The sequence below is a fragment of the Lolium rigidum genome, chromosome 7 (assembly GCF_022539505.1).
Source record: "Lolium rigidum isolate FL_2022 chromosome 7, APGP_CSIRO_Lrig_0.1, whole genome shotgun sequence".
Taxonomy (NCBI): Eukaryota; Viridiplantae; Streptophyta; class Magnoliopsida; order Poales; family Poaceae; genus Lolium; species Lolium rigidum.
In genome coordinates this window covers 20404560-20417663 of record NC_061514.1, presented here as the reverse complement: position 1 = coordinate 20417663, position 13104 = coordinate 20404560, and the positions used below count along the sequence as shown (strand labels likewise).

General features: G+C 45.7%; 1 protein-coding gene across 1 annotated transcript; it reads right to left on the bottom strand.

Moving 5' to 3' along the window:
• Positions 1–6975: 6975 nt before the first annotated feature.
• LOC124674671 (ubiquitin C-terminal hydrolase 22-like) lies at positions 6976–10671 on the bottom strand. The gene is made up of 3 exons (XM_047210717.1): positions 9890–10671; positions 8792–8916; positions 6976–8323 (listed from the first exon to the last, which is right to left on the bottom strand). Exons 1-3 carry the CDS (start codon positions 10669–10671, stop codon positions 7563–7565), a joined length of 1668 nt encoding a protein of 555 aa, XP_047066673.1. The 3' UTR covers positions 6976–7562.
• Positions 10672–13104: the final 2433 nt, after the last annotated feature.

Here is a 13104-nt window from a genome sequence, read left to right as displayed (position 1 = left end):
ACAAATTTGCATTGAGATTCTAAAAAACAATAAATATAGCATGACTATGATACTACTCTATGATACTACCCACTATAGAGATAATATCATACACAAATATCATATGCATGATACTACTACATGATACTTACCACTATGACCAGCCTAACATCACACACCCCAAGATAAAATGAGTCTACAAATAAATAAATGAGACTTTGCATGATACTATCTTTAAGTTACTTTCCACTATGAAGGTAATAAACTTATGTATGACACCACCTTATGTTACTCCCCACTATGAACAGCCTTAGATATCATAAGGCTGGTTATAGTGGTAAGTATCATGTAGTAGTATCATGCATATAATATTTGTATACCATACTATCTCTAGATTGGGTAGTATCATAGAGTAGTATCATATTCATGTTATATTTATTGATTTTTAGAATCTCAATGTAAATTTATGTATAAGATTTGTTTGGCATTAAACTTCCTCGTGATATGTGCTATGATACAGTATCCATCTATGTTACAGCTGCCATATCATTATTTTGGTGCGACCAATATGCATGATACTAGCTATTAAACCATTATCGTAACACCTTGAGTGAGTGTGAGTTTAGTTTAACGACCTTTACTTCCAAGAGGTGTTGATGGCAAGGAAGAAGTCGTCATCGTCGGGGAAGGAGTCCTCCGGCGAGGTGGTGTTTGCCGGTAGCCATGCTAGAGCACTTCCCCAAAAAAATTATTGCCCCTCACTCGTACAGATCTACGAGACTACGAGAGCCGAGGCTCCGGGGGCCTACTATCCCATCCTTCCGTGTATGCTGATGCAACTTTGGATAATAAGAAAAAATGCTTCAGATTCTCCAACATGTGTGACAGAGGGAAAGGAAACTTGTACACGATGTCTAGGTGGTTCATAGCACCGCTCGCAAAGGCGACGTTCGTCGTGATGAGCGGGTGGGCAGCGGAGGAGGAGCACTTGTAGGTCTTCTTTTCTCATGCCTTATACAACATGGAAAAGAGCTTTCCTTATAAGAAGATCCAACTTCTTATAAACTAGCATGTGGCACTAAACTTTAGTCTAACCTCGCATGAATGGGAAAATGGGTCTTTGAGATTTTTAGCTAAAATTATTGTTAATAAATATATGTTGGTGTTGGGCCAATAAAGTTCAACACTCTGCTCATACTGCTCTCCTGCTTGATATAGCTACTGCAAAGCAAACTTATGGCCTAGCAATAGCATTGTTGAAGTAAAACGAAACATAATCTTGGCTTCGAAAAGTAATAACAATAGAAAATCTCAAAAGAAAGTTTGTTATCTTTCTTATCTTGTTATATAATTTGGTGGACCATGACGTGCCTTCTACAGCATTAGTTACGTGCGCCTTAGCTATAGCTAGCTTGTAGCTTGAATAGGACGGTTTGCTCACTTATACTCCTCCTTTACTTCATTAGACCAACGTAGATGCTTCCATGAAAGCATTCGACAGCAACATGGCCTCCCCGGTGCTCTCCAAATGGATGCCAACCTCGTGCCCAGTTTGTTCAGTGATATAATCGCAAGACGATTCTGGTACGATGGGCTTGTCAGCGTTACATGAAGATATCATGTGTGCAGTACCCAATCGAAGATAAATGACAAGATATGCAGTTATATCGTCAAGTCCTTCTCTTCGATTATGAAGCGTCAACAACTGCCGACAAAGAGTGGCGGGTTGGCACTATGGTGGAGGGATGGTGTGGATGTTTCAGTAAGGCCTTGGTGTCAGTACTACCTGGATGCAAAAATAAAAATAGGCGACGTAGAGTGGCGCTTCACAGGCATATATGGTGAGCCACGCACTGAACTCCGACAAAAAACATGGGATGTTATCCGGTATCTTCGCGGACAGGACAACTTACCATGGCTCTGCGCCGGTGACTTCAATGAGATCACTAGGCAAGATGAGCAGCTTGGCGGCAATGTGAGAGGGGCAGCCCAAATGGAGAGATTCCGTGACTGTTTATCCGACTGCGGATTAGCAGATTTGGGTTTTTCTGGCTATGCTTATACTTGGAACAATAGGCGAGATGGCTTAGAGAATGTCCAGGCTCGGCTAGACAGAGCTACTTGCAACGATGGCTTTGCCCAGCTCTTCCCAGCTACATTTGTTGAGCACCTTATTACAGAAGAATCAGACCATCTTGCCTTGCTCATTAAAGTGGCAGCTGCTTTTCCGACACAACAGCGGCAGAACCCACGGGGGTTCCGCTTTGAGGAGATGTGGACTCGACATGCCGACTTCCAGACTATGATCGAAAGAGCCTGGGAGCTAGAGGATCGAGGCGAGCATGGACTACAGGCGTTTTGGAGCAGACTGAAGCGCCTCAGTGGGAGTATGCAATCCTGGAGCCATAATGTCTTCGGCTCTGTTAGAAAGGAGATAAAAAGATTGCGTGATCAGCTTGAGGTGGCGCGTGGAGAAGCCATCCATACAGGGGTCTCACAGGAGGTTCGTGCAATTGAAAAGGATTTACACGAGGTTTATGAGAGAGAGGAAATCATGTACAAGCAAAGATCTCGCGTTGATTGGCTTAAGGAGGGAGATAGAAATACTCGCTATTTTCAAAATAGGGCGTCTCATCGAAGACGTAAGAACACAATCCAAGCATTACGGAGGGCAGATGGATCGAGGTGCACTACTGATGAAGAGATGAGAGCACTGGCTCGATCTTTTTATGCATCGCTATATGCCTCCGAAGGGGCTAGCAATACTAATACTATCCTTGACCAAGTGGTTCCACTGGTGACGGATGCGATGAATAATAAACTGATGGCGTCTTTTTCAGATCTGGAGATTGAAGAAGCTCTCTTTCAAATGGGCCCAACTAAAGCGCCTGGGCCAGATGGGCTCCCGGCGCTCTTTTACCAACGACACTGGTCGTTTTTAAAGGAGGAGGTCTGCATGGCTGTACGAGATTTTCTAAATGGTGCAAACTTTCCAGAGGACTTTAATGACACGGTCATTGTGCTTATTCCTAAAGTCAATTCTCCGGAACTCCTCTCTCAATTCAGGCCTATCAGCTTATGCAATGTTCTGTATAAGATTGCATCCAAGGTGGTTACAAATAGATTGAAGAAGATACTTCCCATTCTGATCTCGGAAGAACAAAGTGCGTTTGTGCCTGGGAGAATGATCACAGATAATGTCTTCATTGCTTATGAGTGTGTGCACTCCATCAGAACAAGGAAGCGGAAAAAACCTTTGTGTGCAGTCAAATTGGATATGATGAAGGCGTACGATAGGGTGGAATGGATCTTTCTAGAACAGATGATGTCCAGAATGGGGTTCTCACGACCCTGGATTAACATGGTTATGAGATGTGTCAGCACGGTGCGGTTCTCTGTTAGGCTGAATGGGGGTAACTCAAATTCGTTCACGCCTTCGAGGGGACTCCGTCAGGGAGATCCCCTCTCTCCGTACCTCTTTCTTTTTTGTGTGGAAGGTTTCTCCACTTTGCTCAAGAAAGCTCAAGACAACAACATGCTGAAGGGCGTTAATTTTGGAATGGATGGGCCTCACATTACCCATCTTCTTTTCGCGGATGACAGCATAGTCTTTCTAGAAGCTTCTGTGGAGAGTTTTCATGCTCTAAAGGGGGTTCTCCTAGCATATGAATCTGCATCGGGACAGAAGGTAAATCTCCAAAAATCATCTATTTATTTTGGAGACGGTTGCAGTCCGGATAGTAAACAGGTGCTGAAGCAAACTTTGGGTGTCACGGAAGAGGCTCTTAGTGAGCGCTATTTGGGTCTTCCCACAGTGGTGGGTAGATCTAAGGAAGGATGCTTCAAATATATCAACGAAAGATCCGGTGCTAAAGTGTGTGGTTGGAAAGGGCAAGGGCTCTCAAAGAAGGGAAAGGAAATCCTTGTCAAATCGGTACTGCAGGCAACACCAACTTATCCCATGAGCTGCTTCAAGTTCAACAAGAAACAATGCAAAAAACTAAACTCCATTTCCTCCAACTTTTGGTGGGGTGATTCTGATGGTTCTCGCAAGGTTCACTGGATATCTTGGGAGAAAATGTGTCGTCCGAAGCAAGCTGGGGGCATGGGTTTTAGGGACTTCGAAGCTTTTAATGTTGCGCTGCTAGCTAAACAAGCCTGGAGAATTTTAACAGTGCCTTCTTCTCTCTGTGCGCGGGTTCTCAAGGCGAGGTACTTCAAAAATTCTGATCTGCTGCATGCAGGATGCCCAGGCCGGGGGTCTTTTTCTTGGCGAAGTATCCTACATGGCCGTGATCTCCTCAAACTGGGACTGGTATGGAGAGTGGGTGACGGCACCAAGATTGATGTCTGGAAGAGTTCTTGGATTCCAAGGTCTGGTGCACAATGGCCACTGGGTCGTAAGGCAGATGCACCAACACCATCCATTCACAAAGTGGCTGAGCTGATGTCGGCTGATGGGACAAGCTGGGATGAGAACAAATTACACCAGTATATGTTCGATTTTGATGCAAAGGACATCAAGAAAATAGCAATCGGAGGCCCTGGAACTGAGGATTATTATGCCTGGAACCTCACCAAAAATGGGATCTTCTCAGTGCGGTCTGCTTATCACCTTAAAATGAATCAAAAGAAAATACAAGCAGGAGGAATTGAATCTTCCAGTTCAGTTGACGCGCACAAAGGATGGTTAGCCTTGTGGAATGCAAATATTCATGGCAAAATCAAGGTTCACGTGTGGAGGCTAATGAAGAATGGACTGGCGCTGGGAGCTGAGCTTCATCGACGCAGGATTAAGGGAGGGGTCGTGTGCGTTGCTTGTGGCCGGGAAGAGACAGCTCTTCATCGGTTTTGGCACTGTCCCCACTCTCAGCAAATTTGGGATCATATCAGAAACCATACTGAAGCCTCGGTGACCAGCCCGCCAGTAGATGTGCGCACTCAGAGAGACCTGCTCAACTGGATGTTGGAATGGCTTAGTTCAGTTCAACAACCGGTGCTTGAGATTACCATGATGACCTTGTATCAGAGTTGGCTGGCCAGGAACGAGGCTCGGGACTCCAAGAAGATCGATGATCCGGTAAGCATTGCAAAGCGCTCCATCCACCTGCTTGAGGAGTGGCACAATGTTCAGGCTCCTAAGATCGCCAAGCCTCCGCCCCCAAAGGAACACTGGTTCCCTCCGGCGGAAGGTTGGATGAAAATCAATGTTGACGGAGCGATGTGGACGAATTCGGAGAAGGGTGGTGCTGGCGTGGTCGTTCGCGACCATGATGGACGGTTCATCGCCGGTTCGTGCCATTTTTTCCCTCTCTACTCGACCCGGAGGACGCGGAGCTCCGTGCTTGCCAGCGAGCCTTGGTTCTGGCAAAGAAGCTAAAGCTTCAAAAGATCATCCTGGAAACTGATAGTTCATCGGTGGTGTCCAAGTTGAATAACGAGATGAAGGACATGTCTATGCATGGGCCGCTGGTTGAAGATATTAAACGGGAGCTAAGGGAGATGGTTGACTACAAGGTGAAGTGGGCACGGCGTACAGCCAATCGAGTTGCTCATGTATTAGCAAAGGAGGGTTGCGGCTTAGAAATTTGTAAGACTTGGTTTATTATCTTTCCTGATTGTATTGGTAACTTATTAACCCAGGACATGGCTGGGAGTTAATAAAGCCGCAGCTATTCCCTCTCAAAAAAAAAAAAAAACAACTGCCGACTGGTAGGAGAGAAAGAGTGTGAAATGTGAGCGCTAGTGTGGACTTTTAGGAAGTTTTGGAGAGCTGGGGCAACACGTTCAGCGTGCACACAAGACAGAAATGCACGCGGATGCAGTCAACGAATGCAGCTGATGAGCAGCAGGTCGTCGGTGGCGTGCCTAATGCAGTCGGGGTATATACCCAGCGAACAGGCACCAATAAAGACGGTTTACAAAGTTGCGTACAAGGTAAGTGTCTCTTCACTTAAGGCGGTTGGACAAATCCTAACTGCTAAAAATTAGCCTAATGCTAATGCTAATTATTCCTATACGTGCTGGTTGTGGGTGAGATCTAGGCAAAACTTTTCATTTTGGAAGCAGCTTGCAATTGCTGGAGCCGATGCTGACAGTAGGCTGGGCCCGGTTCCGGTACGCATTTTGTCCAGAAAATGTACTACGAAAGCTTGGTAAGCAAACTTAGCACAGCGGCTATGGCCACTGCACGCGGGCAGACCAGCGAATCTGGGGTGGAAAGCGGCACGCGTAGAGTGTGTTAGCTGTTCCTTCCAGTTTCAGAAAAGGGTCGCCGTTTGATCACTCCCTCAAGCTAGTTAACTTATCAGGTCAAATATTCCCTCAAAAAACAGGTCAAATAAGTACAGAAACTCGAATAGATATTCTTCCAAGTACTTCTACCTGATAAGCTAATAATGCGTCGCCACTTTCCTTTTGGTAAAAATCTGTTTCCTTGCTTTTTGACAAAAGAGAAGTGTTTCCTTTTTGTTTTCAGGATCTTATCGTCACAACTCATAGCCCATAGTAATTGATCGGATCTGATCCTGAGCCTTTTCCTTTCAGTTACAGGTGTTCTTCCCAGTACAGCGAATATAAAGAATCCACACGTTGCTCTCTCTTCCAGACTTCTGGCGAAACAACATCACCCCTCCGTGCTGAAAACGACGGAATTTTGACAGGCTTGCATCATTGAATGGATGCCGTTCATTGAGAACAACAGACGACAGGCCGACGGATCTTCAACACGCGTGATCAGCTTGTCACTGACTCAGGCACCTTCACATCCCCAGCAACTAATATAGAAGAGACACACTGACCTGACTAATCTGAAACTTGCAAATAAGTCTGCAACACCTACTGCACTTCAAAGAATACAAGATCCCGTCAAGCAATTCTATGAAGATCCGTATCTGCAGCACGTATTTACTCAACCAGGGAATGTACAGTTGAAGGAAAACAAAAAAAAAAAAATTGACAGCCATGTCAATAAAAAAAACAGAACAACCAACGAAAGAAAAAGGATGCAAAAAAAGATATTTCATCTCTTCAGCTATATTTCTTTATTTCATCTATGAAGTACAAGCAAGAACAAATCAAATGAGGGAGAGACAAAAGGCAGACTGACCTACAGGTGTCAGCAATATAAAACTCTAGCTCCAAGAGAGATGGCATTCAATTACCAAGGAACACATCAAAAATTAGGTTCCCTTTTGTCCCACTTCTACATACTCCACTCTTTGCTTGCGCAAATCAATGTTACACCCAGTAAGATTGGTCAGAACATCATCACCAATGGTGTCAAATAATGAAGTGCTTTCAGTTCACGCTCCCAAGATATCCATTATCAGGATAACAAGACAATCCAACATATATATGTGACCATCTTTCCTTTTGGGTTGCTGGCTGTTGAAAATCACCACAAAAAAAAAAACTCTGATTGATTCTATGGTCAATGAGAACACAAAACTTGACCGTCCACCTTGCTGGCAATGATATGAAAACGGCAGGCATTTTTCTCTGGGCGAAACTATGTTCTATCAGATGATGGCTGTATTTCCTGCTGGTACAGGATAAGGCCCTCAATATTTGTTCAAAATCATTCAGACTGCAGCTGGCTTTTCACAAGCTTTATAGTAAAGCGTCTTCTGCACATAGAAGAGCATATATGCTTGGGAAGTCCTGACAGTATGCTCGTCAACTCTGGTTACCCATGCATCATCGCATCTGTACCACTGATTGTTTAACCTGAGATAAGTCACGTAGTGGCCAGCATCTAGCTTACCACTATGAGTGATCACCGCAAATATTTCAAATTCTGAAGACAATTCCGAAACTGCTTCTGAATCTATGGATTCTGATGGAAATATGCGGTTCCCATATCTGCTTCTGAGAATTGAGGATGACAGGTAAGGTGCCATGTCAAGAGAAAAAGGGAACTGCAAAGAGTGATCAACCTTCCTTGACATCTTCTTAACTGTCGAATGCTCAAATCTCTTGATGTGAAAGCAGGAAACTAGTGGAAGCCTCCGAATGGACATTTGCTTAAGGGACTCTTGCCTCTCCTTGCAACGTTCACAGAAGAACTTCTGGTCAGCATCTAGCCTCTCAGCCCTGGTAAACCGCTCCAAACATCTCATGAGTGTTGATGATACCTTGGGATTCATGCCAGCTAAGTTCCTCTCTCCATTGCGTGCTTTTGGGTTTGCAACACCACGAGAACCGTTACATCCAGCATCCAAGTCTAAAGAGAAGTCCATGCAAGGTTCAAAAGTTGTGGATGAGAACCCACAATTTGTGCAGATGACATCTGATCTCAGGATACCAGAAAACACCCGGTGTGCAATGCAACAGTCTCCGTGGCCTATTATGAGCAAAAAAAAAAAAATAGAAATAAAGGTTAAAACCAAGAACATTAACAGAACATATTTGCGAAGACAAATTGCAGTCCAGCATATAAAGAGCAAGATAAGTAAACTAAATGACAACTGTTCACGGTCAATCATTGTCCAGCATATCAAAACCCAGACCAGTAAAAGATGAAATGCAGGAAGATAATTATTTTTTCACACTTCACTTGTTTGCCTGTCCTAAGAATAGTAGGACAAACAAGTAGAACAATATGTCAGGAGCAACAAATTATCTCGTAAGAGATGGATCTGGAAGAACTGAACAGAAAGGATGTCCCCAATCATGGCATTCGACGTATACACAATATGTGAATATCCTGAAGAATAATTTTGCAAAAAATTGACTGTTTAGTTCATGTCTGAACTTATTGCAGTACATGCAAGTCTTTAGTTCGAAAAGTAGAAAGAGAGAAGCTAACTACCTTGTTCATGTGATTTGTGCTCATCGTCCTTTATATTTTCATGAATATGGTCAAGGATGGAGATAAAAAATTCATGTGCATCCTGTTGCTCGTAGCTTGCAAGGTTTGTTGCATGCTGCCACCAGCTAACAATTCATAACGATAAAAAATCAGAAGAAAATCAAGTACTTTCATTCATAAAACAGCAGAATCAAGTGCAGTTTAACATTATTGAATATAAGAAGATGTCTGGGCTGCACTATTTCCCGCTATGATGATAATAATTTAAAATAGCCGTAGGACATTTTTAGCACATGCACATTGTGCAAATGCATGAACAGTTTGTCACCAAGAAACTTAAGAGACTTCTGATAGGCCATGGCAAAGAGTCAACAAGAGACTTATGTACCCACCACAGAAGCTACATACTTGCATACTAACTTGGAAGTATCAAGACATACTGTTGTAGCACAAAACGGAATTGGTTACCCAATAAATGACTCAAATATAGATTTAACAGGGGAAAGTTCAATAGAATCAAAGAATAGAGCAAATGCTTGTGCTACTTTCACATGGACCTCTCAAACAGGTGACATGAAAGGATTTAATAGGTGCTCATCCATTTTGTCAATTGATCAATAATCGCAGTCCAATGAACATTTAGGTAGGCATGCCAAGAAAACTTGCAGAATCAAATGGAAACATAAGGACTTAACTCTATATACGAGGGGATTTCCTCAAACAGTCCATATAAATATGCAAACGTGCAACCATTACCCCCCAGTAGCAGCTCCCACTAAGCAGACCCTGCCCCTTTTAGTGATATCTGTTCACATCATTCCATATCATCTTAAGTACACTTGCAATATGCATGATCTAACTTCAAACAGTTCCATGGCATAGCATAGAAATTTTAGACTATCTTTTGCAGGAGAGAACATACAGTATACTGTCTCAAACAAGACCTTCTGCCCACAGTTACAATACTTGACACAGCCATTTAACTAACGGCTAACTTCCCTAATACGCAACGAACCCAGCATTGAAAAAAAAAAACAGCACGTTGCTGAAATCACACCGCGACATCAAACCAATGCAAATAGAGCTTGAGATCCGGACCTATAGAGGAACTTGGCGGGGCTGTATGGCGTGCGCTCCCCAGAGAAGGTGGCTGAGTAGATCTCGTCGAGATCGCAGGCGAGGCAGGCGGCCTTGGCGTCTGCATCGGTGGCGCGGTGCCTCATGGGCGTGCGGCGCGGGCAGAGGAAGCGGTTGTGGCGATCGCCGAGGAAGTAGTTCCGGAGCGGCGGCGCGTGGAGGAGCGCCTGGAGCACGGAGTTCATGAAGCAGGTGTTGCCGAGGTTGTTTAGCCCGCGCAGGCCAGCTGGATCGGTGGTGGACGCTGAAGTGGTGGGATCGGCGGCCGCGCTGACCAGCGCGGATTCGGCCGGATCTGGCGCCCAGGCCCGGTAGTCGACGCGGCGGCGCTTGCGGGGAGCGGGGGAGGGGGTGGAGGTGGATGGGGGGTGGATGGCGGTGGACTGGGCCAGGACGACGGCGTGGTCGAAGTCCGGGTCGTAGACCTGGTCCCCGCAGGCGGCGCAGAAGAGCTCGGCGCGGTCGACGTCGACCGCGATCTGGTGGCCCGGGGAGGCGGCGTGGGACGCGGCGTGCGAGGGGCAGAAGACGGAGGCGCAGGAGAGGCAGGCGTAGAGGCGGGCGGGGGGCGGGGAGGAGGACGCGCAGGGGGAGCAGCGGGGCACCTCGCGCGCGTCGCGGCGGATCTCGGGGCGGCCGAGCGGGCGCACGCGGAGGCAGCGGCGGAGGAAGCGGAGCGGGCGCGAGGTGAGGCGGTGCGCGGCGAGGTGAGGGCAGGGCGGCGGCGCGGATGGGCTGGTCATCGGAGAGGAAGGAGCGGCGGTGGGGACAGGGTAGGGGGTGGATGGTGGAGTGGCAGCAGGCGGCGCGGGGTGACGTAGTGAGGTGGTGTCGGGACGGTGGCGGCGGTGGAGATGGGTGGTATGGGTCATGGAGTCAGAGCCATGGGTCGGGGGAGGCGGTTCTCGTGCACTGCGAGATCACGATCTGACCAGCAGATTAGGTTCTTCCAATGTAGCTTAGCTCAGTGTTAGAAGCGCGGGCACGTCACTGAAACATGGCTATCCCAAACTCTGATCAAGTATCAGATAAAACACTTCCAACATGCTAAAGATATAAATATCATGCTAGTGCATTGGTTGCTAATTGATATACCACATGTTTCACTTCTCAATTATACTTTCTACATTAGTTTTTTTTTTTAACAAAGGGTGGCATCATAGATGCCAAATTTCATTCAGCTCACTTCCAGTTACAAGCAGTTTACAACATGGATTGTAATCCCATGTAGATCAAGTTCGTAAAAAGCTAAAGCAAAGGGACAAGTTCCTGTTGAATGAGCCGAATTTGAGAATGTGTGTGATTGCATGTTGTGCACAGTTATGGGCTACTCCATTTATCTCCCTCTTAACATGGAATATGTTTGATTGTATACTCTTTGATGCTCTTTTGTATTGCACAATCTGCTCCCTGAGTTCCCAAGGCACATGTGCATCCGAAATCTTTTGAGGCGCTACAACTATTGCAGGTGTAAGATTATCTGTCAGAAAGGTGACCTCCTGAATATGAAGCTTCTTTGCCAATTGAGCTGCAAGTTGGAGAGCAGATGCTTCTGCATGTAATGGTGAAGGAGCAATGGCTGCTGAAGCTTGGATTAGGGATGTTGCATTGTTGTTGTTCTGACTCTGAGACCTGTAAGAATTTTTCCCTCGGATCCTGGAGCTTTTTTGTCTTCCATGCAGCATCGGAGAAAATTTGGTTTCCTTGGACCAAGAAATCAGATTTGATTGTTTGCCCCTGCTTGTGAAAATTTGGTTGCATTTGACTTTCATTTTGTGCTTGTAGTTGATTTGCCAAATTCTCCTTGCTTTTGTTATCTTGTTCTCTTGCTTGAGAGTTGTCCCTATTCTTTGATTCCTGCAAAACATCTAGCAGTTCCATATTGTTATGAATAGCATTTGCCGTATGATATATCTGTTGGGGTTGGTGTCTTTTTTGTTAAAGAGAAAATCATTTCACGCCTTCCATACACACCACATAAAGGTAATGACATTCTCAATGAAAGCATAGGGGTGAGTCATACTTAAGATGTGTAAGAGAATTTGAGTCATACTTCTAGGGTTTGCTACAAGTTGATCAATTTTTATATACCACGGTGTTATCACCAGAATTTAACCGAGTCAGAGGTGGGCCGCGATCAAGATGGGCTTAAAGGAAGTATACATAGAAGGAATACGTGGATCGGCCTTTTATACCAAGTTGGGCTTAATTGCCCGTGTATCTGTAAAATATTAGATTGCATCTTAGTTTAGAAAGTAGAATCTTACCCGTGCACGGTTTGGTGCACGCCCACATTAGAAAGTCCCCTGGACTATAAATATGTACCTAGGGTTTATGGAATAAACAACAACTCACGTTCAACCCAAAACAAACCAATCTCGGCGCATCGCCAACTCCTTCGTCTCGAGGGTTTCTATCGGGTAGCGACATGCTGCCTAGATCGCATCTTGCGATCTAGGCAGCACAAGCCCCACGTTGTTCATGCGTTGCTCGTACTCGAAGCGCTTTTGATGGCGAGCAACGTAGTTATCATAGATGTGTTAGGGTTAGCATTGTTCTTCGTTTAAGCATGCTTACGTAGTGCAACCCTTGCATATCTAGCCGCCCTCACACCTATCTCAGGTGTGGGGCGGCACCCGCTTGATCATTATTTAGTAGATCTGATCCGTTACGATTGCTCCTTGTTCTACCAGGATTAGTTTAATATCTGCAATAGTTAGGCCTTACAAAGGGGGGAGGATCCCGTGGCACGTAGGGTGGCGTTCGCAAGTCCTAAACCGGATGTTCCGAGGATCAACTTCATGTTGGTTTTTAGGCCTTGTTTAGGATCGGCTTACGAGCACCGTGCGTGGCCGCGAGGCCCAACCTGGAGTAGGATGATCCGATTATGCGGTGAAAACCCTAAATCGTCGTAGATCTCATTAGCTTTATCTTGATCAAGCAGGGCCACCAAGTATTCGTGCACCCCGTACGAATCATGGGTGGATCGGCTCTTTGAGCCGATTCACAGGATAACCTGAGAGCCGATCGAGGCTTGTATTTAATGTTTACATGTATGCCCTGCAGGAAACTAAGCGAGGCATCCTCATCACCTTCCTGACCAGGTATAGGTCAGGTGGCACGCCCTTGCACTTCGCATCGCCGCGTGTGACCAGAAGAGCATTGCGGGCCGTCGC

What these genes read in the sequence shown, in the direction of transcription:
- LOC124674671 (XM_047210717.1), bottom strand. Translation starts at nt 10,671, where the DNA reads ATGACCAGCCCATCCGCGCCGCCGCCCTGCCCTCACCTCGCCGCGCAC. An exon ending in CCCGCCAAGTTCCTCTATAG is followed by an intron (nt 8,917 to 9,889) that starts GTCCGGATCTCA and finishes ATGAATTGTTAG; the next exon opens with CTGGTGGCAGCATGCAACAA. An exon ending in GCACAAATCACATGAACAAG is followed by an intron (nt 8,324 to 8,791) that starts GTAGTTAGCTTC and finishes TGCTCATAATAG; the next exon opens with GCCACGGAGACTGTTGCATT.